This window comes from Phacochoerus africanus, chromosome 2 (genome assembly GCF_016906955.1).
Source record: "Phacochoerus africanus isolate WHEZ1 chromosome 2, ROS_Pafr_v1, whole genome shotgun sequence".
Taxonomy (NCBI): domain Eukaryota; kingdom Metazoa; phylum Chordata; class Mammalia; order Artiodactyla; family Suidae; genus Phacochoerus; species Phacochoerus africanus.
In genome coordinates this window covers 125,378,456-125,405,381 of record NC_062545.1, presented here as the reverse complement: position 1 = coordinate 125,405,381, position 26,926 = coordinate 125,378,456, and the positions used below count along the sequence as shown (strand labels likewise).

Sequence of the window (26,926 nt, the reverse complement as noted above, 5' to 3'; positions counted from 1 at the left end):
AAAAACCAATGGGTCAATGGAGAAATCAAGAAGGAAATTAAAAACTACCTTGAAACAAATGATAATGAAGACACAACCACTCAAAATCTATGGGATGCTGCGAAAGCAGTGCTCAGAGGGAAATTTATAGCAATACAGGCCTTTCTCAAAAAAGAAGAAAGATCCCAAATGGACAACTTAACCCTCCACCTAAATGAATTAAAAAAGAAGAACAAAAAAGGCCTAAAGTCAGCAGAAGGAAGGAAATTATAAAGATCAAGAAGAAATCAATAAAATAGAGACTAAAAAAACAATAGAGAAAATTAATAAAACCAAGAGCTGGTTCTTTGAAAAGGTAAACAAAATTGACAAACCCCTGGCCAGACTCACTAAAAAGAGGAGAGAAAGAACCCAAATAACCAAAATTATAAATGAAAAAGGAGAAATCACAATGGATACAGCAGAAATACAAAAAACCATAAGAGAATACTATGAACAACTATATGGCAACAAGTTTGACAATCTGGAAGAAATGGACAATTTTCTAGAATCTTACAGCCTGCCAAAACTGAATCAAGTAGAAACAGACCAAATGAAAAGACCGATCACTAGAAATGAAATGGAAGAGGTCATAAAATCACTCCCTACAAATAGAAGTCCAGGACCAGATGGCTTCACAGGTGAATTCTATCAAACATATAAAGAGGAACTGGTGCCCATCCTCCTTAAACTCTTTCAAAAGGTTGAAGAAGAAGGAATACTCCCAAAGGCATTCTATGATGCCACCATCACCCTCATTCCAAAACCAAACAGAGATACCACCAAAAAAGAAAACTATCGCCCAATATCATTGATGAATATAGATGCAAAAATTCTCAACAAAATCTTAGCCAACCGAATCCAACAACATATCAAAAAAATTATACACCATGACCAGGTTGGGTTCATCCCAGGTTCACAAGGATGGTTCAACATACGCAAATCAATCAGCATCATACACCACATTAACAAAAAAAAGTAAAAAATCATATGATCATCTCACTAGACGCAGAAAAAGCATTTGACAAAGTCCAACATCCATTCATGATCAAGACCCTCGCCAAACTGGGTATAGAGGGAACATTCCTGAATATAATCAAAGCCATTTATGAGAAACCCACAGCAAATATAATACTCAATAGGGAAAAACTGAAAGCCTTCTCACTCCAATCTGGAACAAGACAGGGATGTCCACTCTCATCACTGCTCTTCAACATAGTTTTGGAAGTCCTAGCCACAGCAATTAGACAAACAAAAGAAATAAAAGGCATCCATATAGCAAGAGAAGAGATCAAACTGTCACTGTATGCAGATGACATGATACTATACATAGAAAACCCTAAGGACTCAACCCCAAAACTCCTTGAACTGATTAATCAATTCAGCAAAGTAGCAGGATATAAGATTAACATTCAGAAGTCAGTTGCATTTCTGTATACCAGCAATGAAATATTAGAAAAGGAATACAAAAATACGATGCCTTTTAAAATTGCACCTCACAAAATCAAATACCTCGGAATACACCTGACCAAGGAGGTAAAGGACCTATATGCCGAGAACTATAAAACTTTAATCAAAGAAGATGTAAAGAAATGGAAAGATATTCCATGTTCCTGGATTGGGAAAATCAATATTGTAAAAATGGCCATCCTACCCAAAGCAATCTACAGATTCAACGCAATCCCTATCAAATTACCCATGGCATTTTTCACAGAACTAGAACAAACAATCCAAACATTTATATGGAACCACAAAAGACCCAGAATCACCAAAGCAATCCTGAGAAACAAAAACCAAGCAGGAGGCATAACTCTCCCAGACTTCAAGAAATACTACAAAGCCACAGTCATCAAAACAGTGTGGTACTGGTATCAAAACAGACAGACCGACCAATGGAACAGAATAGAGAATCCGGAAATAAACCCTGACACCTAGGGTCAATTAATCTTTGACAAGGGAGGCAAGAACATCAAATGGGAAAAAGAAAGTCTATTCAGCAAGCTTTGCTGGGAAACCGGGACAGCTGCATGCAAAGCAAAGAAACTAGAACACACCTTCACACCATGCACAAAAATAAACTCCAAATGGCTGAAAGACTTAAATATATGACAGGACACCATTAAACTCCTAGAAGAAAACATAGGCAAAACACTCTCTGACATCAACATCATGAATATTTTCTCAAGTCAGTCTCCCAAAGCAATCGAAATTAGAGCAAAAATAAACCCATTGGACCTCATCAAACTGAAAAGCTTTTGCACAGCAAAGGAAACCAAAAAGAAAACAGACAACTTTCAGAATGGGAGAAAAGAGTTTCAAATGATGCAACCGACAAGGGCTTAATCTCCAGAGTATATAAACAACTTACACAACCCAACAGCAAAAAAGCCAATCAATCAATGGAAAAAGGGGCAAAAGACCTGAATAGACATTTCTCCAAGGAAGATATACAGATGGCCAGCAAACACATGAAAAAATGCTCAACATCGCTGATTATAAGAGAAATGCAAATCAAAACTACCATGATCTATCACCTCACACCAGTCAGAATGGCCATCATTAATAAATCCACAAATAACAAGTGCTGGAGGGGCTGTGGAGAAAAGGGAACCCTCCGGCACTGTTGGTGGAAATGTGAACTGGTACAGCCACTATGGAGAACTGTTTGGAGATACCTTAGAAATCCATACATAGAACTTCCATATGACCCCGCAATCCCACTCTTGGGCATCTATCCGGACAAAACTCTACTTAAAAGAGACACATGCACCCGCATGTTCATTGCAGCACTATTCACAATAGCCAGGACATGGAAACAACCCAAATGTCCATCGACAGATGATTGGATTCGCAAGATGGGGTATATATACACAATGGAATACTACTCAGCCATAAAAAAGAATGCTATAATGCCATTTGCAGCAACATGGATGGAACTAGAGACTCTCATACTGAGTGAAATGAGCCAGAAAGACAAAGACAAATACCATATGATATCACTCATAACTGGAATCTAATATCCAGCACAAATGAACATCTCCTCAGAAAAGAAAATCATGGACTTGGAGAAGAGACTTGTGGCTGCCTGATGGGAGGGGTAGTGGGAGGGAGTGGGAGGGATCGGGAGCTTGGGCTTATCAGACACAACTTAGAATAGATTTACAAGGAGATCCTGCTGAATAGCATTGAGAACTTTGTCTAGATACTCATGTTGCAACAGAAGAAAGGCTGGGGGAAAAATGTAATTGTAATGTATTCATGTAAGGATAACCTGACCCCCTTGCTGTACAGTGGGAAAATAAAAAAAAAAAAAAAAGAAAAAAGAAATCTCCCTAACCTTTTTCCCCCCAAATGCCCCACCCTTTTGTGTTCTAGAAAATGGCTAACTACAATGAACCACCCTTTCCCACATAACTTAGAAAGGACTGGCTATCTGCTCTTCCTTATGATTCCCATAAGATTTGTAGATGGTCCCATTTTTACTGTTGACAAAGCCAAACCCAAACTGTTTCCCTTTTGTCCACATCTGTTGACATTCAGACATAGATCTTCTAATTTCCTTATCTTATGAATGATTAGCCAAGATGAGAATATTTTTTTCCCCTGAAACTAGATAAACATTTCCTGTTCCACTGAAACTTCTCTTGATTGAAAAACAATCCCAACTACAAGTAAACCCACCTGTAACTTGTCTGCTCTTCTATAAAAGTCTAAGGCAATACCTCCTGTTGAGACATACTGTAGGAAGCTGAATAATGGTCCTGAAAGAGAGCCAGGTCCTAATCCCTGGAATCTATATCTTACCTTACATGGAAAAGGGTTTTTGCAGATATAATTAAGGAGATTGAGTGGGACAACTATCCTAGATTATCTGGCTGGACCCTAAATAGAACAGCACATATCCTTGTAAGAGGGGAGCAGGAGACTTGACTGTTGATAAAAGAGAAGCAGCCATGTGATGGAAGCAGAGGGTAGTCAGAGAAAAGGGGCTACACTACTAGTTTTAATGATAGAGGAAAGGACCCTGAGATGAGTAAATCAGCTGTAGATGAGGGAAAAAGCAAGGGAACAGATTCTCCCCTAAAACCCCTCCATAGGTGGTACGCCTAGCCAATGCCTCGATTTTAGCCACCTAAGATTCAGTTTAGATTTCTGGACTGCAGAAGTATAATAGAGTAACTTTCTATTGTTTTATGCCACTAATTATACAGTAATTTTTTACAGCAACAATAGCAAATTTAATATGTAGTCTAGTCCAGATCTGAGGTGCTTTCCTTATTGAAATAGCCTGAATAAAATCCATCTCCTTATTTGTTTTTTGTCTTTGACAGTGCTATACATGCAAAGAGTGGGGGTGGGGGAGCAGGGTGGGTCAGAACAAACAGCAGAGTGAACAATATGGACAAAAGTCCTCAGGCAAAACACAAACTCTTGCATTCTAGAATCTAAGAGAGGAATGTGACTCAAGATAAAGTTGAATGTTAAGAGTCTGATCATACAGGCCCTGGGCCATGGCAGGGAATTTGGAATTTCTTATATTTGTGATGGGAAAATTTTCGAAGATTTTAAGCCATGGAGAGTAGATATAGAGAGATTGTTTAGTAGTTCTGGTAAGAGATGATGGTGGCTCCAGAATATGGGAAGAATTTAGATGTAGGGCTGGATGAACCAGGTTCTATTTCTGTTAGGGATGTGATATGCAACAGAGCTCAGTCGAATTAGGATAATTTAAGGACTGTTTACTAAGAGGGGTATTTATAAAGGTTTGGCAAGATATGGGAAACCAAAACCACAAAGGAGAGTCAAGTGCCTTAACTGAAAGCTTGTCACAGTACCAGGCCTGAAGGGAAAGGGGGAGAAAGTAGTTTCTAGAGCCTGGAAGAAAAGACAACCATGGCAAGACCAGTGGTTTAACAGTGGAGGGACCCGGAAGGAACTCTGACTTTACCCTCCCCCCTCCCTCTGACCTCCTGCTGAGCTCTCTATTGGCAAACTCAAATGCCAGCCAGCCATCAAGGGAGCTTATCAGTGAAGTCCCTAGAGGGCACCCCCCCAACCCCTTCTCCTGGGACAGAAAACAGTGTGGAGAGAGACAAAGGGGCAAGAGTGGGTATGGAGGGGGAAAGAGAGACTGCAGAGAGATGTTAAAATTAGTCCAGTTTATTAAAAGAAAATGAGGATACCTGAATATTCTACATTATTTCCTTAATACACAGTTTCACCTATCCTATCCAATGGACAAAAAACAAAGGCCTTTCACAGTCCTGACTTTTTTTTGAACATTTACAACTGCTCTTCTGTCCTAAAAGCAATCTGGAAAGACAGTGATTAGAACACTTATGAGGACCAATAATGCTATCTTCAAAATTCCATGAAAAAACACTTTCGTTAAAATGTGTAGAATTTGAGGAATTGTTGCTACATGAAAACTGGGTAATATTCACTTTATACTGAAGAGAATTGCATTTGTGCAGCCTGGTAAGTAAAGGCTGTTTCAGAGGGGCAGAATATTGAATCACAATCAACTGAACCACAGCAAACCTAATTCATACATCTCTATGCATGGATACCCATATTTTAGCTTGTTTTGGTTTCTCTCTCTTTTTTAAAAATATTATTACTCTGGAAGATAATTCAATTTGCATTGCACATTTCCTCACAGAAATTTTGAATCTTATGAATATAAAAATCATGGACTTGGCCCAATTTTATTTTAATCAATTTTTCTGTTTCTTAATTCAGGATTAACTTCCTAGGATATATGCAGAGATTTAGTAGCAAGAGTGACAGTGTGCACATTAAAATATGGAGAGTTTCAGCAGCAATTTGAGCTATGGTAATTACTGGGTTTGTTTACACAGACACAGATGAAAAGCATAACCTTTTTGTTCCTGTCTCTTTTTTTTTAATTGGGAAAAACTATGTGTTACCAAAAGAAAAATCATACAACATTTGTTCATTGTCATGGAGGAAATCAGGTGCAACCAACGAGACCAAGAAATAAAGAGATCAAAACTGTCTAAGGTAGTGTCTTAACTAGGCATCCTTTTTCCTGGAGCAAACTCCAATGCTATGGAAAGGCTGTTTTTCACATTCTGCTCAGAATGATTGCCACAACATTCGCTGCACTCAAATCAACTTCTGGTGGGTCTCTACTCGCATCTACCCATTCCAGTGTAGCCCCAACAGCAACTTCTGCTTCCATAGTGATTCTCCATATCCTGGTACCATTTGCTTCATCCAGGAAGTAGCCCTGACCAAGATGGGGCCCATGTGAGGGGAAGGGAGAAGAAGGAGGCAGATGATCCCTAGTGGAAGCTAGGAGCCAATGGGAGAGGCACCAGTGCTCTCAGGGAAGGTGAGAAAATTAAGTCCCTGCTGGGAATATTTGAGGGGGGGAACCTATTTTGTAAGGCTAATTGATCCCAGATCTGGAACCTTTCCCAAGACATCCGTCCTTTCATAACAACCAGGTTGTTCCTCAAAGACCCTTGGCAGACAGACCTTTATATGTCTTAGAATGGTTGAAAAGGGGCGAAATGACCCAAATGACTAATGTTCAATCTCAGTATCTTCTTCTACTTCCTCCAACCCATTTCCATACCAAACTGACTTTATGGGCCATCAACCTACTGAAAGGGAAGTCCTATTGATTGCTTAAAATATCTGTTCTAGGAGTTCCCACTCAGTGGCTCAGTGGTAACAAACCCAATTAATACCCATGAGGACTTGGGTTCGATCTCTGGCCTTGCTCTCTGGGTTAAGGATCCAGCGTTGCCATGAGCTGTGCTGTAGGTCACAGACGTGACTAGGAGCCCGAATTGCTATGGCTGTGGCATAGGCCAGCAGCTGCAGCTCTGATTCGACCCCTAGCCTGGGAACTTCCACATGCTGTGGGCACAGCCCCGAAAAGCAAAAAAAAAAATTCTGTTCTAGGTGTTTATGATAGGCATAGTAATGGCCCCCCAAAGACATCCATATTTTAATCCCTGGAACCTTTAAATACATTACCTTAAATGGCAAAAGGGCCTTTGCAGATGTCATTAAGATTACTTGACTTTGAGTTAGAGGAATTATCCTGGATTATCTGACTGGGCCCAATCTAATTACTTGAGTACTTTTTCACCCATGGCATGTGGAAGATCCTGGGTCAGAGATTGAACTTGCACCACAGTTGCTACCTGCACCACAGGGGCAGCAATGCTGTATCCTTAACCTACTGTATCACATAGGGACTTTCTAATCACACGAGTTCTTAAAAGTAGAGAAAACTTTCCTAGCTATGATCAGAGAACCAGAGAAATAGCAGCATAAGGACTCAATCTCCTTCAAAAATTGCTGTTTTTGAAGATGGAGGATGGAAGTCATAAGGCAGGGAATGTGGTCAGACTCTGGAACCTGGAAAAGGCAAGGACATGGGTTCCCTCTTAGAATTTCTAGAAATCATTGTAGCTTTGCCAACACCTTGATTTTAGCCCTGTGAGACCCATGTCAGACTTCTGACCTAAAGAACTGAAGATAATAAATCTATATTGTTTAAGCCTCTAAGGTAATTTTGTGGTCATTTGTTATGGCAGCAATGAAAAATTTATAGTCTTCATCACCTCAAGCTTGGATCAGCACAATACAAAATTTTCCAATTTATCCAGCTTCTCAGGTCTCTGGGTCATCTTAGAAACTCTTACTTACCAAACTCTTGTCAACTGTCACTCTACTCATTCAACTTCTCTGTTCAAGAGAGCCTACAAATGGAAATATTTTCAAACCAAGCTCCTTCAAACATCAGAACTTCTGGAACTGCTAAAGTTCGAGACGGAAAGTTAGTGAATTCTGCTGAAGATGACCTGAAAAGATTCCTTGAGAGACTGGTCAACAGAAATTTCCAGGAGCTTCTTTACCAAACATGGTTAACAATAGAAATACTCAGGTTGGTCTATAAAGTCTTGCAGTGTTTACCAGTTACACTGACCTACTGATAAAATCAGTCATGAGCTAGAGTGAAATCAGTTCTGCTACTCTGGCCAGAGTGGACCATACAATTAAATCTCTGAACCAGGGGCTAGTCAGCAGGGATGGTTATGTGACAACACATTATATGGCTAATTTTCCGGTCCTATCAGATGCTCTTTGAAGATGAAAGAGGGAGACATGATTTGAAAGAGATCATGTAAGCCAAGAGAGACAGTGGACATATAGAGCTAAATTTTTGAGTAGCTTTCTAGTTTAGTTCATATAATCCCCCTTCCCCTTTGCTCTTTGCCTAGTCTTGCAATTGTCAAATATATCGATTTTTTTTTTGTCTTTTTGTCTTTTGTTGTTGTTGTTGTTGTTGTTGCCATTTCTTGGGCCACTCCCGCGGCATGTGGAGGTTCCCAGGCTAGGGGTTGCATCGGAGCTGTAGCCACCGGCCTACGCCAGGGCCACAGCAACGCGGGATCCGAGCTGCGTCTGCAACCTACACCACAGCTCACGGCAACGCCTGATCGTTAACCCACTGAGCAAGGGCAGGGACCGAACCCGCAACCTCATGGTTCCTAGTCGGATTCGTTAACCACTGTGCCACGACGGGAACTCCAAATATACCAATTTTTATTGCTCAAAATTTCACTTTACATTCTACAGTAAGTTTCAGCCTTTTTGCCCTATTTAACTGTTGGTGGGATACCTTTTGTAACCTGCTTTAATGGCCTCCATTTGGCTTACCCAAGAAACAAGCAGAATATTTGCCTGGTCTACAAATATTCTTAGTAAAATTAACCTACAAATTTATTGCTAAGAACAAAGGCCTTGGACTTGTCTCTATATTTAAGGTAATAGAGTCGCTATCAAAACAATCCAGAGTACAGTGATTTTTGATAAAGTTTGTAATATTGATTAAATGTGAAGGAAGTCTTTCCAGCAAGTCTTGACCCCACCAGATTCTCTAAGAATAAATTCCCTAAAGCAGTGGTCCTTAGCCAAGTGTGAGCAGCAAGACTCACCCTGGAGATCCCAAGTAGTCAGCTAGTAGTGGGGTTTGGACATGTGCATTCGACCAAGCTTCTTATGTATACCCTGCTTTTAAGCCATCTGCTTTTATTTTCTTCCTGAAAATGTGATGATGCTTTAAAATGAAATAGCAGTAGTCCTTCTCTGGGCTATAATTACAGAAATTTCACCTTCTGGTACTCTTACCCACAATGGCATAATTCAGAGTCAGTCTTGCATGATTATGTTAATTAAGAGACTAAATGCATTAGTGAGAACTATAGTTGTGAATTTGTATATTAACTATTCTGATCTCCTTGAACTTTTGTGGCAGTAATTTGTTAGTCCAAAGTAGTTTTGTAGCAACGAGCTTGTTTTGTTAACTATCTGCTAGTTTCTTACTTGTTTTTTTAATTGCTCCCCCCCATTTAGTGTCCATCATGGGAGATATTTATATGCTTAAGATTCATGTATTGCTTGGATGAAAGTGAAAGGCTGCATATATATATCTGATCTTTGTGTTCTTTGCAAGAGCCTGGTGGGAACATTCTCGGGGGTTTCACAAGCTAGATGTTAGTGTTTTCAAACTGGGCTATAGATACTCCTAGGGAAACAAAAGATATTCCAGGAAGTATCTTGATGGCATTCTGAACCAAGCAATATTTATTTATTTATTTATGCTTTTTAGGGCTGCATAAGGAAGTTCCCAAATCACGTCTGCTCACGGATCACAGCAACGCAAGATCCTTAACCCACCAAGCAAGGCCAGGGATTGATCTGGTGTCCTTATGGATTCTAGTCAGGTTCCTTAACCCTTGAGCCACAAAGGGAACTCCCTAGACCAAACAATTTTAAAAGAAGGAACTTCTAGATTGTTATACCTATGTACTTTTTACTAAAATTGATCTGCCTGTATACTAGTTCTTTTGCATCTCCCTTATTCCAATTGCCCTTTTACAAAAGTAGGCATGTGCCTCACTCATCTTCAGGTTTACTCTTAAGCTTATCCTTCGTATAAAAAAACCCTGGGCTTGAAACGAAGAACTTCTAAATTTTGGTGCCAGAAGCCAAAGTATGGCTTCTGGGTTCTTTTTTGGCTTGCACACATTTCTAGCAGAGTTGAACCGTGGCATGGTAAATGAACTATTATGGCCCGTGTTGGAATGCTCTGAATTCAGTGACAGAATTGTGCATTTGGGAGAGTTTATGATACTTTCCCATTAACATTCTCACCTCTACCATTCCTGAATGATTGTCAAAGAGTGCACTACACCTGAGGAAGAGTTCAAGAGTCTGGTTCAAAATGACAAAAACTGAGAAAATTCATCTACAGGAGAACCTCTCGATAGGAAGTTTAAGCAAAAGGACAGTAATCTGAGATGGAGGTTTGAGATGCAGAAAGAAAAGCAAAAAAGTCATAAAAGTCTGGGTAAACAATTTTTTTAAATAACTATAAAAAGCAGTAATATAATGCTTATTGGGATTCAGCGAAAAGATACATTTAAAGTACTAGACAATAATAGTATATATGACAAAAGAAGCATTAATGGAGTTAAAGCATTCCAAGGTCCTTGTATTACCCAGGAGAAAGATAATAATTTTGTTTTAGATCTTTGATATTGATGAATTAAGCATGATGTTTTAATTTATCTAAAACAACAGAATTAGAGAGTAAACTTCTAAATTAGAAGTGAAATAATAAAGTAATTAAGTTAATTTAAATTAAATTAATAATATAATAAAAGTTAAAAAGAAGCAAGAAGGGTTAAAAAGAAACAGAACATCTGAAAGGATCCCAAATTAAAGTAGATTTAAATTCATTATGGAGCTTACATGCTAGTGGAGGACTCATATAAGTGAAAGGAATAAATATGTACATAATTTCATGTACATTGTGCTATGAAGAAAAATCAAACAGTGTGAAGCATGAAGTGGTGCTTAGGAGAAGACTATTTTTAGGTAAGAGATGATCTGAGAGAAAGAGGAAGAAATACTCTAAGACTCTTCATCTTGTGCAAGAGAAAAGGTCAAAAAGAGAAAAGAAGACAGAAAGGAGACTATGAGAGAGCAGGTGAGGTGGAAAGAAAACCAGAGTGTGTCCTGGTAAAGAGGTGTGTCAACAAGGAGGGCATGATCAACCATGAAAATAAGAATGCCTGGTTAATTTTCTACACACATCTTTCCCTGTGTGGATAACATAGACAGCAGCAGGCTCAGTATTAAGAAGAGTTGTTACAGTCTCACTAGGCATATATAAACTCAGAGAGGGGCTAAGTGCTAGCACTCTGAAGCCAGACTACCTAAGTTGAATCTGGCTCCATCTCTTTCTGGTTTTTAAGCTGTGTGGTCTTGGGCAAATCATTTAAACTTTCTGTTCTTTGGTTTTCCCATCTGTAATGGGAATAATAATAGCACTTGTTTTTCTCTGGCTGTAGTGATTAAATGAATTAATATTTATAAAGCACTTAGAAGGAGTTCCTGCTGTGACACAGTGGGTTAAGGACCTGGCATTGCCAAGCTGTGGTATAAGTCACAGCTGCAGCCTGGATTTGATGGCTGGCACAGGAACTTCCATATGCTGGGGTGTGGCACACACACACACACACACACACACAAAAAAAAAAAGCACTTAGAATATACCTGGCTTAAAGTAATCACCATGAATGTTCTTGTTAAAAAGAGAAAAATCCCTAAAATGGCAGATAGGAAGGATGAATTTGTGTGTTAACTATGGACTTGCATTCTCAGTAGGTTCATGTTGGCACAAGTCTTAATTAATTATCAGCATGACTGATAGGATAATTATATTCTTATAAATATATATCCAGAAAATAAATTATTGCTGGAACATATCCTAATTCTTCTTTACTGTGGGCCCTTGAATTTAAGGTATTTTCATATCAAATTCTATTTCACTTGTCATAATGCTTCTATTAAATGCTTAATGGTTCAGATCCCTAACCTGTTACTCTTTTCCAGTTGGATAATGACTTTTTCTCTTTTCAATCTAAAATAAACTCAGGTGAAAACTGACAATAATTCCCCTTTCAGTATCTACAGTAACAGAAGAAACAGCTAAATACTTTCTTGGTGCTAGGTATTATAAGGAGCTAAACAAATGATTTTTGTGTAAAACACTGAAGTAAGTGCTTTGAAGGATTCATAAAAGTTTATGACTCTTACTCATGTGAAAGATAAAATGCATGTATTCTGATAATTACACAATGGGAGTATGTGGCTAATGAATAACATGGTAAGTGTTATAAAAATAAGCAACCAGAGCTCACAACTGATTGTAAAGAAGTTTCATGAATCAAGAAAGATTTCTGTTTGGGTCTGGATAAAGGGAGTCATTAGTTTAGGATATGCAAGGACTCAAACTATCTTTAATGTGAACTTCCTTAGGAAATTACTGGACACCATACTTCAGCAAAATGAAGACATAAAACTAAGAGGAAGATACTAGACCCATAAAACCACTACTCCAATATAAGAGAGAGGCAAAGGGGAGTCTCAGGATGACAGCCATTCAGCAGGACTAGAGAGTCAATTGCCCAGACTGGAGCAAGAGAATAGAGAAGTGAGCAAGGAGAAAATGGAACTAAAAAGGGATTTTAAATCTCAGTGTTTCATTTGATGTGACAGATGTTTGAGGTATGGGATTCCCCAGGAACATTTGGAAAGAACAAGCAATGGGTATTCCAGCAATATACAACCATCAATAAATACAAATGGGAAAACAAGGTAATTATTAACATGAGAGGACAAGTGTAAAAAAAGGAAATAATCGTATTACTTCTGCAGCAGTCAATACTTACATGGTCATGATAAACACTAGCTACTGACTTATAAATAAAACTGTTACAAAACTATCGGCAGAATGGGGTGGAAAGGCAGTTAAAGAGACTTGATCCTCAACTACTCTAATTCAGAAGATAATTTCTACACCATTAAAAAATAGCAACATCTGGAGTTCCCGTCGTGGTGCAGCAGAAATGAATCCGACTGGGGCCCTGAGGTTGCGGGTTTGATGCCTGGCCTCACTCAATGGGTTAAGGATCTGTCGTTGCCATGAGCTGTGGTGTAGGTCCCAGACGTGGCCCGGATCTGGCATTGCTGTGGCTCTGGTATAGGGCAGTGGCAACAGCTCCAATTAGACTCCTAGCCTGGGAACCTCCATATTCCGTGGGTGCGGCCCTCAAAAGACAAAAAAAAAAAAAAAAAGAAGAAAGAGCAACATATACTTTAGAAACTGGGAGAAAATGCTAATAAAAAGCCAAATGGAAGTATTGCCATTGAGGAGTGAGATTTGGGAGAGGGTGTCTGTGGAGGGGTTGGGAAGGGACTGATTTTTTCATTGTGGGCCTTGAAAATGCATTTTATGGGGGAAAAAAAACCTTTGATTAAAAATTAAAGGAATGGAGTTCCCATCATGGCGCAGCGGAAACAAATCTGACTGGGGGCCATGAGGTTGTGGGTTCGATACCTGGCCTCGCTCAGTGGGTTAAGGATTCTGCATTTCCGTGAGCTGTGGTGTAGGTTGCAGACATGGCTCGGATCTGGCATTGCTGCAGCTGTGGTGCAGGCCAGCAGAAACAGCTCTGATTAGGCCCCTAGCCTGGGAATCTCCTACTGCCACAGGTGTGGCCCTAAAAAAAGACAAACAAAACAAAATTAAAGGAATGTACTGAAAAATCAGAACACTATGAGAAGTGATCATATGCAGGGTTCTGATGGAATAGGCAATGAGATTCCTTATCAATCATTCATATAACAAATAGTTATCAAGTAACATTCTGAGCCAGCCATTGTGCTGGGCTCCAGGAATACATTTGATCCCTGCCCTCACAGACCTTATGTCTACTAGAGTAAATAGACAACAAACATGAAAAAAAAAATGTGTAAAAGAAATACAGATTGTAGTAATAAGCGTTGCAAATAGAAAAACAAAAAACAAAAAACAGGAAAAAAAAAAAACATTGCTCTGATAGAAAATGGTGATGAGGGGCAGACTGTGCAGCTACTTAAGTTTGTCAGGAAGGCCTTTCTGAGATGAGTGAGACTGGAAACACATGGAGCATAAACTGCAAAAGGATGTGTAGATTCCCAGGCAGGAAAGTCTGGTGGGTCTAGAAATTGTTAGCACCCACTGGGCCAGCAGTACCAAAGGTGAGCCAGATGATGACGGCAGAGGAGATTGAAGAAGAGGGCCCAGATCATGTTGCTATAGCAATAAATTTGGGGAGTCCTCAGGGTACAAATATTTAATGCCATGGGAGAAGACTGTAAATAGAATATAACCTATAACTTAAGAGAATTCGAACATTTAAGGAGAGACTAAAAAGGTGGGGCCTGTAAGGAAAGGCACAGCAAGGTAGTTTGAAAACTTGTGCAACATTACCCCAATTTTTTTTTTTAAATGGGGGCACCCACAACATATGCAAATTCCCAGGCTATGGACTGAATCAAAACTGCAGCTTTAATCCACTGTGGCTGAACGACTGGCCCAGGATGGAAGCTATGCCTCTGTAGGACTCCAGTCAGTTGCAGTCGGATTCTTAACACACTGTGCTACAGCGGGAACTCCCACCCTACCATTTCATGTCATTTTCTAAAACCGCCCCATAGTTTGTATTTCTTTTAACAAAATGCATTACAACTGTGTTTTGAGATTTTAGCGTCAGTTCCAGAAATGAGTGAAGATACCCGTACTCTAGAAAAAATCAATTTACAATTACCTGAAAAGTTATTTACCCATCCCCATTTGAAGTTATAGCAGTGTGGCCCAGGATCTTTGTTCGAATCACAGAATCACAGCCACGGGGTCCTCCCCTGAGCTCCTGTGGGGTCATCCGAGAGTGCTAGGGTTTCAAGTGAGAGGTCCCTGTCGTTATCCTGAAGACTGTCCCCTCTGAGACTGAACAACACACCATCTTGTACTTTCAGAGGAAGGAAATCAGACACACTGCCTTGCCCACCACCTAGGGCGCAGCACTGAGCGCAGACCGTCTCCCGCATGGTGATGCGGTTACGATATTTTGGACGCTCCCGAGATTAAAACCTGGAGAGTCATGGCTGCGGGAGGCAACGCCCCAGGTAAATTGACAAAATGCGGGGTCTGGGGCTCAGAAATGTGGGGCCAGGTGAAAAAGGAGAGTCGAGAGAAGGAGGGAGAGGCAGTCGTTAGCGGAAGCGAGATTCAGGACGCCGAGTGCGCTGTTTTCTGGGAAGACCTGGGCCTACGCCTGCCCGAGGGCTGTCGATGCGCCGCCTCCGTGCACCCCTCGTCAGACCGCACGGTTACTGCTTCCGAGGTCATCTGACTGAGACGCGGCTTTTGGGGGCAGACCCGCCGTGCGCCGGCAGGAGCGGAGCCAACTCTCCGCCCAAACCCCGGGCAAATGACTTCTCTGGGCCTTCGCCCAATGCTCGGCTACCATTTCCTTCCGTCTTGGCCTCGCTTGGTGTTTAACCGCGCGCGCACCACAAGGCCGGGGGCTGAGGCGGCCGGACTCTCCCGGCCAGCCTCGCCCCTGGACCCCGCCCCGCCGGGAGTTCCGCAGCTCCCGCTGTCCAGCACCCGCAGTCTCAGCCGAGGTTGCCGTGGCGCCAGTAATGTCGGGGCCCAGTCTGGAAGGATACGTTTTCCAAGGCGTAGCGGGGGTTGGGGACCTGGCCAGCGACCCCCGCGCCCGCCGGGGCCGCAGACGAGGCGGAACCAAATAGCGCTCCGGCTTTGCGCGGTGGGGGAAGTGGGAGGGCGCGCAACCCCAGTGGTGCGAGAGCGAACCATTCGAGTCCCCCCTTGGAGGAGGGGAGGGGTTTTCTGTTGGGGGATGGGGGTGAGGCCGCCAAAGCTGCAGCTTACGTTGAATTCATGCATTGAGTTTGGAGAGCTTTAATAGTTTCAGTATTTTTCTTTCCCAAATCTCTTTTCCAAGAAGGATTTCTAGTCCCAAATTTGAGGCCAGCCTCCCCTTTTAAGCAGAACTGTGGGCTCGTCCGGAGGGGGGAATAGGGCGGGGCGGGAAGTTGTTGGCGGGAAATTTAGAATTTGTGTGCGGGGCTCATCCTGCTCTGTCTTGTTCCCCCTGCTTCCTCTTGCGCTCACGTTCTCCCCTGCCATGCCCTGCTCTCAAGAGACACAAGTTATCTCCCCCAGCAAGCGGGCCCGGCCTGCGGAGGAAAGCCGCATGCGACTCCGCTTTGCCCGGCTCTCAGAGCACGCCACTGCCCCAACCAAAGGGTCTGAGCGCGCCGCGGGATATGACCTGTACAGGTGAGTGGGAACCCCGACCGCCCTTCCCCCACCCTCTCCTAGACCCCTGCGGCCGCAGGAAGACCAGTCTGGGCGGCCGAAGGAGTGAGAGGTCCGCTTTCTGTCATATCTACCCCTCGCAGAGAATTCCTAATTCCCAAGTTACAGAGCTCTCAGGTTAGTTTACAGGCCGGCCCTCTGCTCAAAGCTTGAAACAGTCACTTAAAAGTATGGAAACAAACGCTTTTTGCATTATGTAGGGCCGCACCTGCCACATATGGATATTCCCAAGCTAGGGGTCTGATCTGAGCTGCAGCTACTGGCCTACACCGTAGCTCACTGCAACCTCGGATCCTTAACCCACTGAGCTAGGCCAGAGATCAAACCCGCCTCCTCATGGATACTAGTCGAGTTCGTTTCTGCTTAGCTGCAACCAGAACTCCCCATGTGCTATTTTATTTAACCCTCACAACAATCCTGAAATAGATGAGCGAGCCTTTTTACTGATGTGGAAGTTTGCGAAGAGGTGAATTGACTGCCTATGGGCTTGAACATGGTAAAATTTATGACCTTGAATTCAGTGCTTTTTTTCCCTGTTGACCACTGTCCCCAGTTCTTAGAACCATTAAGGTAGGTGAAAAGTGATATTGTGGGAAGGGAGTGTTTATTACATGACTAACTTCCAAGGCTTAGGATTTATTTTAAAGCATTCCGAGTAATTCTAATGTGGGAACCCCTAGTCTTCAGTTCTAAGTCCAGGAGAAGGGGAGAAAGAGTATGTGATGGTAGCGGGAGAAAAGAAAGAAAAAAGTTAAATTGTAGACTGTTGGACTGTTGTAGCTAAAAGGGATATAGTTTAGTCCCTTAATTTTAATGAATAAAAGTAGAGTAGTGTAGATTTGACTACACCATACCTAGCACTGTTGCAAGTGTTAGGAGAGACTTGATAAGCATCCTCCTAATAAACACATGCGACTTTCTATATACGGAAATAGACATGGAAATAACTGACCTCTTCAATACATTAGATTTTCAGCTGTTTCAAGACAAAATTCCAGTGAAAGAAGTAAAAATAGCACTGCTTTACCAGTCATAATTAAGGGCTCCAAGGTAACTTCCAGCTCTGCTTATTGTAAAATCTCTTAAATTCCTATCAAGGAGTGAGCTATAGTAAAGCAAAGTAGCAGCATTTGGTGGGTGTACCTTAGAGAATCAGTTCCTCAGTAGTGTCCATCTCCAGATCCTATTCACAGAGGTCAGCTCTCTCTCCCTCTCAGCCAGTGAAGTTCATGGCTATCACCTGGTAAGACTGATAAACTTGTAAACTACCAAGACCTGAGCAGATGCAACACAGCTGTACCCCTTCCTCCCTGTGCTTATGTCATCCATCCATTTTCTCCTTTCCTTCTGCATGTTTCCCTTTTTCCCTTAGAGGATTGTTATGAGAATAAAATGAGTTATACAAAGCAATTAGAGCTGTGCCTGACAATAGTAAGAGCTTTATAAATGTTAGCTATTATTAGCAATTACCTAACCTTTTTTGGTTCTTCCTCTTTTCATAACATGTTAGTGAAGCATATACCTATTAAAAGCCTGCTTTTTAGCCCACTCCTGCTAAACAGTTATCTCAATTTGCTAACAAAATTTTGTTCTGGGGAGAATACATTTACATGTTGTCATCTCTTTCACCAAGAAAAATGCACAGAGAATTGCTATATCCAAATACTAGTTATTTTTCTATATCTTCCTAGTGCCTACGATTACACAGTACTGCCGATGGAGAAAGCCATTGTGAAAACCGACATTCAGATAGCTCTTCCTTCTGGGTGCTATGGGCGAGTAGGTAAGAGATAAAGATACAGGTAAACTATTAGTGAGGCTCTTTTGTGATGTGTTCTTTCATCTTAGTTTCATTCGGGGTATAAATGAGGAAGGGATATTGTTCCGCCTGTGTCCTAAAATAAACACGTGCCAACTGTGATGGCAGTTGCAGCCATTTGAAAACTGTCCTTTACATGCCTGCTTTTGCTTTTATTTCTTTGCTCCCCCCGCCCAATTCCTTATTTAAGCTTTTAGGAGGTTCACATTGGCCCAGGAGGTTGTTCTCACAACTGCTCACTGTGAAAAAAACTGAAAATAGTGGTGATTTTTAACTTGAGCTTTTCCAGTCTTACCACAAACTCCCCCTTCAAGGATCAGATTGCATATGAAGTCAGATTTTTTTGTGAAGATAGTGATGAGAATAGCCAATATTTATTTATTTATTTATTTATTTATTTATTTATTTATTTTTTGGTCTTTTTGTCTTGTTGTTGTTGTTGTTGTTGCTATTTCTTGGGCCGCTCCCACGGCATATGGAGGTTCCCAGGCTAGGGGTCGAATCGGAGCTGTAGCCACCGGCCTACGCCAGAGCCACAGCAACGAGGGATCTGAGCCGCGTCTGCAACCTACACCACAGCTCACAGCAACGCCGGATCTTCAGCCCACTGAGCAAGGGCAGGGACCGAACCGGCAACCTCATGGTTCCTAGTCGGATTCGTTAACCACTGCGCCACGACGGGAACTCCCAATATTTATTTTTTTAAGAAAAAGAATCAGGCTTACTTAGGATAATGGTACGTGGTATCCATCTCATCCTAAGTACGAGAATAAAGTTTCTAACCCCTGAGTATCTCAGGCCCCTAGCCTTTCCCCCTGTGGGTACCCTCCCATGGGGTGTGCAGGGTAAAAGTTGATCTTCAGTGCATTAGAGGGAGACACCTCTCGGTTGGGGAAGAGGGGACAAAGTGCAGTGCAAGCCAACAGGTTTGACTTTTCTGCAGTGAGTCAGTTGTCACTGTAGGGAGAGTTCAAAACATCTTTTCAAGAGCATAATTACTTGCTGACTAACGTAAGGGTGAACATAAATGAGCAGATAGAACTGTGATCCCCAGGGGAGATTTTACTAGTCTGAGAACTGCTAATAGTTCATCCTTTAAAAGAAAAATGAGATGATCTCTTTGTCTCTTTTTGGCAGCATTGACTGCATTTTTAGTGTATTTTGAGTTGGGCGGGGAGGGGGGATTAGGAGATGGGGTGAAATAGCAGTGAAGGCAGGAAGAGTGTAGCATTTATTGACAAAATGCCTGATTTAAGTTATTCTGGAGGAAAATACTAGAAGTTAGGGTCATTAATGATAGGCTTGATGCTCAAGTCAGCAAGAATAAGATATAAACTTAGCTTCCTACTCTGGTTCATTTGTTTCACACAGATGCATATTTTGGCATCTGAATTAATGAGTAGGAGTCCCAAGTACTAGGCTAAGCTCTGCTACTCTTTGGTTGGGTTTATTGCCTCTCTCTCATTCTGCCTTCTTCCCATCCACATTGCAACGTGGTCAGATCTCCAATCTTAAAAGTCCTCTTCCTCAGTCCTGTGCCCCTGCCAGCTGCCATCCTACCTTTGAGGCCAGACTTCTGGACAGAGTTGTCTGTGACCGTCCCCTCTTGCTCACCTCTCAGTTCATTCCAGCAGTCCATGGCTCTACTGCCATCGATTCTCATTTGCCTATAGATATGCTGGAGCAGTTTAAGTTTGTTTTGATTGAAACCTTGTCAGAATTTTCTAAACTATGCTTTTCTACTTTGATAATTCACAATAATAAATACATTCTTTAATTCAGAACCATTTGTTAAGGTTAAGATAGGATAGCACAGGAGATGAGTGACATGCTTAAATGTTGTCCATTATATCCAATATTGCCTTTTCCCTCTTAAAATAGTCAATTTCTCCTTTTTGTTTTTGTAGCTCCACGTTCTGGCTTGGCTGCAAAACACTTCATAGATGTAGGAGGTAATATATTTACATTTTTATTCTGTAAATATTTGCAAGAGTTTACATTGTTTTTGCTTAAGAGGTGGTACTCAAGTGACAAATTTTATTTTTATCATCAAGAAAAGAAAATGACTTTTGTTGTGTCTTGCTTTTTAGAAATTTCTATCTCTAAAGCAACAGTTATGATGGAGTTTCACATGCTATTTCAATATGTATAATTTTTTAATGACCATTATGTGAAATGCATGTTATTTTAGTAATAAGCTAGACACTATCTGGCAGATAGAATTTTTTCTTGGTTTAGTGATAATCTGCACTTTGTCCAAAAATGACTTTACTCATAAGGGAAAGGAAAGCTTTTATGTCATTATTTAAGCAGTTGTAATGAGTGCTTCACTAACAAGACATTTGGCTCTTGGATAAGTGAGTATGCTGAATTCTCCACCTCCTGCCCTTTTTACAAAACTCCTTTTTAAGACTAGGAAACTGGCTTAGACGTGAGTCCAAGTTGACACATTAAAAACTGGAAGCTGGAGTTCTGTCGTGGCTCAGTGGTAACGAATCCGACTAGTATCCGTGAGGACATGAGTTCAATCCCTGGCTTTCCTCAGTGGGTTAAGGATCAGGTGTTGCCATGAGCTGTGGTTTAGGTCACAGATACAGCTCAGATCCCACATTGCTGTGGCTGTAGTGTACACCTTCAGTAGCTCCGATTCAACCCCTACCCTGAGAACTCCCATATGCTGAGGGTACAGCCCTAAAAAGACAAAACAAAAAACAAAAAACTGGAACCCATCCATATGATTCCAATACCCTTGTTCTTTCCACTGCAGTTAAATGCTGTTGGTCACCCTCCTCTGTCCCTCCACCAACAGAGCATGTCCTATATCAGCTCACTGTGGCCTGCTCAGCAGGCTGAGGCCTTTCTCTGGGCTCTCTCCCCATGGTGCCACTAGGTGGTGCTGTGGGGCAAGGCAGGAGCCCAGAAGTGATTCTTAGGGACTGAAGAGCAGCTGAGTGATCCAGCAGGGATGGGCAGCCTGCTGGAGCTGAGGATTGTCTGGGCTCAGTTATATCTGACTTTCAATACTTGTACAAGGTCAAGTATCGTCACTTAGGATTATAACTTTTTAACTACATTTCAAAGAGTTGTGAAAGGAAGCTGGACTTTGGAATAACAACTGAACTTGGGTCCCAGCTTTGTTACTAACTAGCTAGTTATTACTTAACTTTTCTGATCCTCAGTTTCATCATCTATAAAATGAAAACTGTGTTTGCCCCTGACTGATGGGAGGATTGGATGATAATTATCTAAAGCATTTAACATTGCTTGGCAGTTTGCTGTCCTCTGGGGACTTTTCAGATTTTTTTACATGGAAACTCTATTTCCCCAACTTTGTTACTAATTTTTGCTCTATTTAAAACAACCCTTAAAAAAAATCATGTAAAAGAAATGGAAAGTTAGTTTGCCTGGTGGTTGGTGTGGTATTATTCATACAATCACATTGTGGTGTGTTCTTGGATGCAGAGTATCTTAAAAATGTCTCTTAGGCACAAGTTTATCATCATTGGCCACCGTTTTTATTTCAGAAGAGGGATGTTGTTAGAAATCTCAGGCTGTAAATAAGGGTCAAAGGGAAATTTGAGTATGCAGGATTCTGTTCAGAATTCACATCTGGTAGGTGTGGATCATTTTCACTAAAGACGGTTTCCAACAAATGACGTGCCAAAGTCTTGACACAGTAAAACCTTTGCCTGAAGTCAGTTAATCACGCTGCCAGTTCCAATGCATGATTTTTCCAGTGATAACTTCAAAATACTGTCTGCTTTCTCATGAAGAGAAATATCCCTGATGTTTCTATCCCTTATGTAGAAAAGGAGCAAGTCTTTGGTTTTTCTTGAAAGTCAGTTTGCCTTTACTAATAAGGAATAAATGAACTTGAAACTCCTGGATTTTTTAAATACTGTTGGTATTCATGCTTTAAAAAAAAGTATTAATTAACCCCCTCTTTTTTTTCCCCATACATTTTAATTGACTTTAAATGGTTTCATTTCTTTTTTTTTAAATTTTTTTTTTTGTCTTTTTGCTATTTCTTGGGCCGCTCCCGGCGGCATATGGAGGTTCCCAGGCTAGGGGTCGAATCGGGGCTGTAGCCACCGGCCTACGCCAGAGCCACAGCAACGCAGGATCCGAGCCGCGTCTGCAACCTACACCACAGCTCACGGCAACGCCGGATCTTCAACCCACTGAGCAAGGGCAGGGACTGAACCCGCAACCTCATGGTTCCTAGTCGGATTTGTTAACCACTGCGCCACGACGGGAACTCCGGTTTCATTTCTTTAGTTAAGGACTTTTTACATTTCTGTGTGCCCAGCATAAAATCTAAATAGATCACCAGACTTTGCAACAGTCCAAGACACTCAGCCAGAAATGTGATATAACTGCTTTACAGATAATATACCAAAGGCTTTTACAAAAAGGGAGTGTTTTCATATTACAGAAGATACCATAAACAAATACTTGCAGGTCATATGAAAAATGGTTAAATAAACAAAAAAAAAGACTATTAAATGTAGAATAGGATATTAAAATGTTCAACAAACACGGAGGAAAAAAGTTCAACCTCCATATTTATCAGGGAAATGCAGATAAAGCCATGAGATACCATTTTTTACTGACCATATTGGTGAGAGTTTAAAAGCTTACTACTACCTGATACTGCCAAGGACTTAAGAAATGGGCATTCTTAAATGTTGCTGATATAAGCTTGAATTGCTACAACATTTTTTTGCAAAATTATCTGGCAATATTCTTTAAAATTTAAAATGTACACACTCTTCAGTCCAGGGAAGTGCTCTTCTTTGAAACTATTTGATGAGAATAAAAAGCAATAATACACAAGAATGTATATAAAGGGCTGCTTTGTTTATTTTAGCAAAATGTGAAGACAACCTGAATGTCTGATGATACCTAAGGAAAGAGTTACGTAGACATTACGGTCCTGTATTTCCCATATGTTGGATCTAAAAGAATGACTGAAGATGTAGAGTATTAATCTCAAAGGGTATCTGTGATATCTTAGGTGGAAAAAATAATGTGTAAAATCTATTAGTGTAACATTGGCTGCCTGAGGGAGGGTCGGGGAACATTAGCTTTTACTTCATATGTATTGGTACTATTTGGGTTATCTAAATTTTTTCTAGTAAAGTGGAAACGAGTTCAGGGGTGATTCCACGTCGTCTTTACCTGACATATTCTAGGTAAATGAGTGCTGGCCTGTTGTTCAACACACTCCCTTGGCAATGCCAAGGCTTCCTGTGTGTGTGCATTTGTTCTGGCCTGGGAGGCATGGAATGACCTGCTGCTGAGGGGTTTCTTCATTAACTCTGATCTAAGTTGTTCCTGAAGTCGAAACTTTCTGCAAATAAGTAATATAGAAAACAGCTGATCCCATCTTTTTATCAATTCTTTCAATAGTAAGGACTAGTTTAATGATCAACTGCAAGTGAGGAAAGACTCCAGACTTCTCAATATTCTTTGAATTGGTCAAAGTTTTATTGCTGTAGAACTGAAAAAGAAGAAACTGTTTCCTTCAGTCTAGATATGATATGAACCACTTTCAGCTACTTTTATACTCATTCTTCTCACTGTTAAAAATGTGCCTGTCATTAATTCAGACTCTTAAAACTGTTGTGTCAGGAACCTTTTAAGAAGTGCTTAAGTTCAAGTTTACTTATCCCTAGTAATTCATTCATAAAGCACAGGGGTTCATTTAAACTTTTACTATAATCCACTGGAAAAATCTAAAATGTTGGTTTTTCTGAGTATCCTTCCCTGTGGTGGAACTTTTTAAACATTTTGCTCCCCCCCCCCCCCATATGAGAGAACTGAAAGAGAATGCTTAGCCTTGTTCTAAAAAAGAAAAATAAAAATGTTCTTCAGTTGACCTTCAAACAATTATGAGTCTGGCCAACCAGCATTAGTACCCACTGAGTTAAAATCCTGATTCTTTTTTTCTAGATAAGAGTTTTGGTTTTTTTTTAAGAGTTGAGGTGTTAAGAAGAAGATGTAAGACATGACATGGAACTACATTTAATTAGATTCACATGAATCCTACCCAGCATTTTACTGACTGAGGGCAAAGAATTAACATGTATAAAAGGAAATTGACATGTAGGGCGGAATGGGAGGATGAAAGGGGTGACTGCTAATAGGTGGTTTCTCTTTGGGGAATAAAAATGTTCTAAAATTGATTTGTGGTCATGTTTGCACAACTCCAGAAACACTGAAAACCATTGAATTGTGAATTATATCTCAGTATGAAAAAAGGAAATGAGAAGGCCTGGTGCAGCTGTATTATCTGTGCTTGTGTTTATGGAATGTTTTGGATTCTTGGCTGAAAGATAAATGTTAACAGGTTTGGTATATGTACTTCTCTGGGCCAGGATAAGACCCTGGCTCAAGTTTCTTCCCTGCAAAGATTTGCTGCCCTCATGTTTATAGTATCAAACAGATACTAATTGCACAGAATTCTATGTAAGAGTGTACTCATTGTTAAACTTACATGCTAATATCTTCTGAGAGGTCATGTCTAAGAAAGGATGGTGGCTCAAATTAAGGAGAGGAAGAATGTGAACTGAATGGTCCAGCTCCACTTTCATTCTCAAAATGGAATGTTCTGATATTTGCTAGACTGCTCCTTACCAATTTGGACTTATTCCAGTGTGGACCTTCAGGCTTTTTGACATTTTTATTTATGACTCAGTCTTATTTCAATCTGGTATTAGTGGGAAGCTGCTACTAGGAAAAACTTTTAAAACCCAAATCATAATTTTCTCCTAGGCTTCCTGGCAGGTGTGCTGCAGATAAACAGTAAGATTGGAAAGAGCAATTCAGGATGACTCATCTGAGATGCTAAATGCCTATTCCCAGTTAAGAGTAAAAAATGGTCACCATTTGTAAGGATGAGAGGTTGGAAAACTAGGACCACTTTCTAATTTCTTCTTCTTTGTGTTTTAGTATAATAATTATAATTTCTTAGTTTTGAGGCTTTACATAGTATCAGAGCAAGATTCACATGTTTGTTGTAAGTATAAAAATCCCAGCAATATAAGAAGGATTTTGAGGTAATCATATATCCTTAGTGTTTTGGTATCATAAACAAGGTTAATATTATTTTCCTTTTCTCCAGCTGGTGTCATAGATGAAGATTATAGAGGAAATGTTGGTGTTGTACTATTTAATTTTGGCAAAGAAAAGTTTGAAGGTATGTTAAATACACTCGGTCACATAAGTGCAGTGTGTTTTCTGAACTAAATATACTAACTCCTCTAATTCTCATTGTATTGTACAAGGCAGGGTATAGAGAATGTATCAATAAATATCAGTAATTTTGTTTTTTTTCCCTTTGAAGTCAAAAAGGGTGATCGAATCGCACAGCTCATTTGTGAACGGATTTTTTACCCAGAAATAGAGGAAGTTCAAGTAAGTATCATAAAAACTGAGTAGGGAATAAATGATGTAACCTCTTCAAGTGAAGGAAAAGTAAAATTTTAAGGATTTACTATGCTATTTATAACAAAATACAGATCTTCCTCAGCTTAACAATGGGGTTACATCCCAATATTCCATCGTAAGGTAAAAATATCCTCAGCTGAAACTGCATTCAATACACCCAACCTACTGAACATTATAGCTTAGCCTAGCCTACCTTAAATGTGCTCAGAAGACTTACATTAGTCTACAGTTGGACAAATCATCTAACACAAAGCCTATTTTATAATAAAGTTAAATATCTCATGTAATTTATTGAATACTATACTGAAGGTGAAAAATAGAATGCATATATGAGTATGGAATTGTTGTGAGTGCATCAGTGGTTTACACTAGTGATGGCATGACTCACTGGCCACTGCAGCTCTGCCCTGCCCAGCATCACAAGAGGACCATACCAAATATCACTCACTTAGGAAAAGGTCAAAATTCAAAATGTGAAGCAGTTTTTACCAAGTGCATATTGCTTTTGCACCATCATAATGTCAAAAAATCATAGGTTAAACCATCCTATGTCAGGCACGATCTGTAGTAGAATTGTATGCTAGTCCTATTTTAAGCAAAGTTGAAATCTTAGTTTTAGGATTTCTTAAGATGTTGTCCATAGCTATTATATAGCATTACTTTGAATGATAAACCATTTAAATAAACTGTTAAATTCTGTTATTCTCTTAGCTTTTTTGGAAATTATTCAGTATTTTAATTTATGAAACTTTTTAAAAATTTAATTTTCTTTCTCTAGTCTCCTTTTTGAGAAAATTGATAGCACAGAGCAAAAGTCTTACAAATTAAGAGCTGAAGAGAACTGAAGGAGGATCTGAAATTAACTCTATGGCTCACTACCTTTATGTCTTTTTAGGTTTTAGATGACACCGAAAGGGGTTCAGGAGGTTTTGGTTCCACTGGAACGAATTAAAATTTATGCCAAGAACAGAAAATGAGAAAATGTACTTTTTCCTTTAAAATAAAAACTTTGCTTCAAGTGTTTTGGTGTTTTGCACTTCTGTAAACTTAATAGTTTTGGCCTCAAAATATTTGGTTCTCTTATGATCAAGGAAAGGGTACTTCTGTTGGGATCACATAGAAACTTACTTTACCGAGATTTTCTGCATTTGATTGTTATATAAATCTGACCTCTTTTTTTTTTTAATTAAATGCACATCAATTACAGATCCCCCCAAAAAACCCTGTATTATTTAATTCACTATGTATTGCTCCTTCAGTAACTTATTCTTAGTTGTTTTATAAATCATAAGCAATGCCTTTCATTCAATAAATTTAAATTCTTTCATAGATTCAAATTATTGCATAAACTG

At 40.2% G+C, this 26,926-nt stretch overlaps 1 protein-coding gene and 1 long non-coding RNA gene across 8 annotated transcripts in view; one reads left to right on the top strand and one right to left on the bottom strand.

The window, feature by feature from the left end:
• The window catches only part of LOC125119446 (uncharacterized), a 92,565-nt gene extending 76,832 nt beyond the window's left edge, over positions 1–15,733 (bottom strand). For 4 of the 5 annotated variants that reach the window (XR_007133095.1, XR_007133097.1, XR_007133093.1 and 1 more), the window contains exon 1: positions 14,724–14,896. This is a non-coding gene — a long non-coding RNA (uncharacterized LOC125119446). Of the gene's footprint in view, positions 1–14,723; positions 14,897–15,627 lie in introns of those variants that run through there. The other variant, XR_007133096.1, reaches the window with a different exon arrangement.
• Positions 14,957–26,597, top strand: DUT (deoxyuridine triphosphatase). 3 transcript variants are annotated; one of them, XM_047766432.1, is made up of 7 exons: positions 14,957–15,081; positions 16,126–16,264; positions 17,995–18,086; positions 20,030–20,074; positions 25,249–25,323; positions 25,471–25,541; positions 26,470–26,597. In XM_047766432.1, the coding sequence occupies exons 1-7, from the start codon at positions 15,057–15,059 to the stop codon at positions 26,524–26,526; spliced, it is 504 nt and encodes a 167-aa protein (XP_047622388.1). In that variant the 5' UTR covers positions 14,957–15,056; the 3' UTR covers positions 26,527–26,597. The 3 variants fall into 3 exon arrangements, with proteins under 3 accessions (XP_047622388.1, XP_047622387.1, XP_047622386.1); XM_047766431.1 differs by lacking the exon at positions 14,957–15,081 and adding an exon at positions 15,387–15,582; XM_047766430.1 differs by lacking the exon at positions 14,957–15,081 and adding an exon at positions 15,387–15,597.
• Positions 26,598–26,926: the final 329 nt, after the last annotated feature.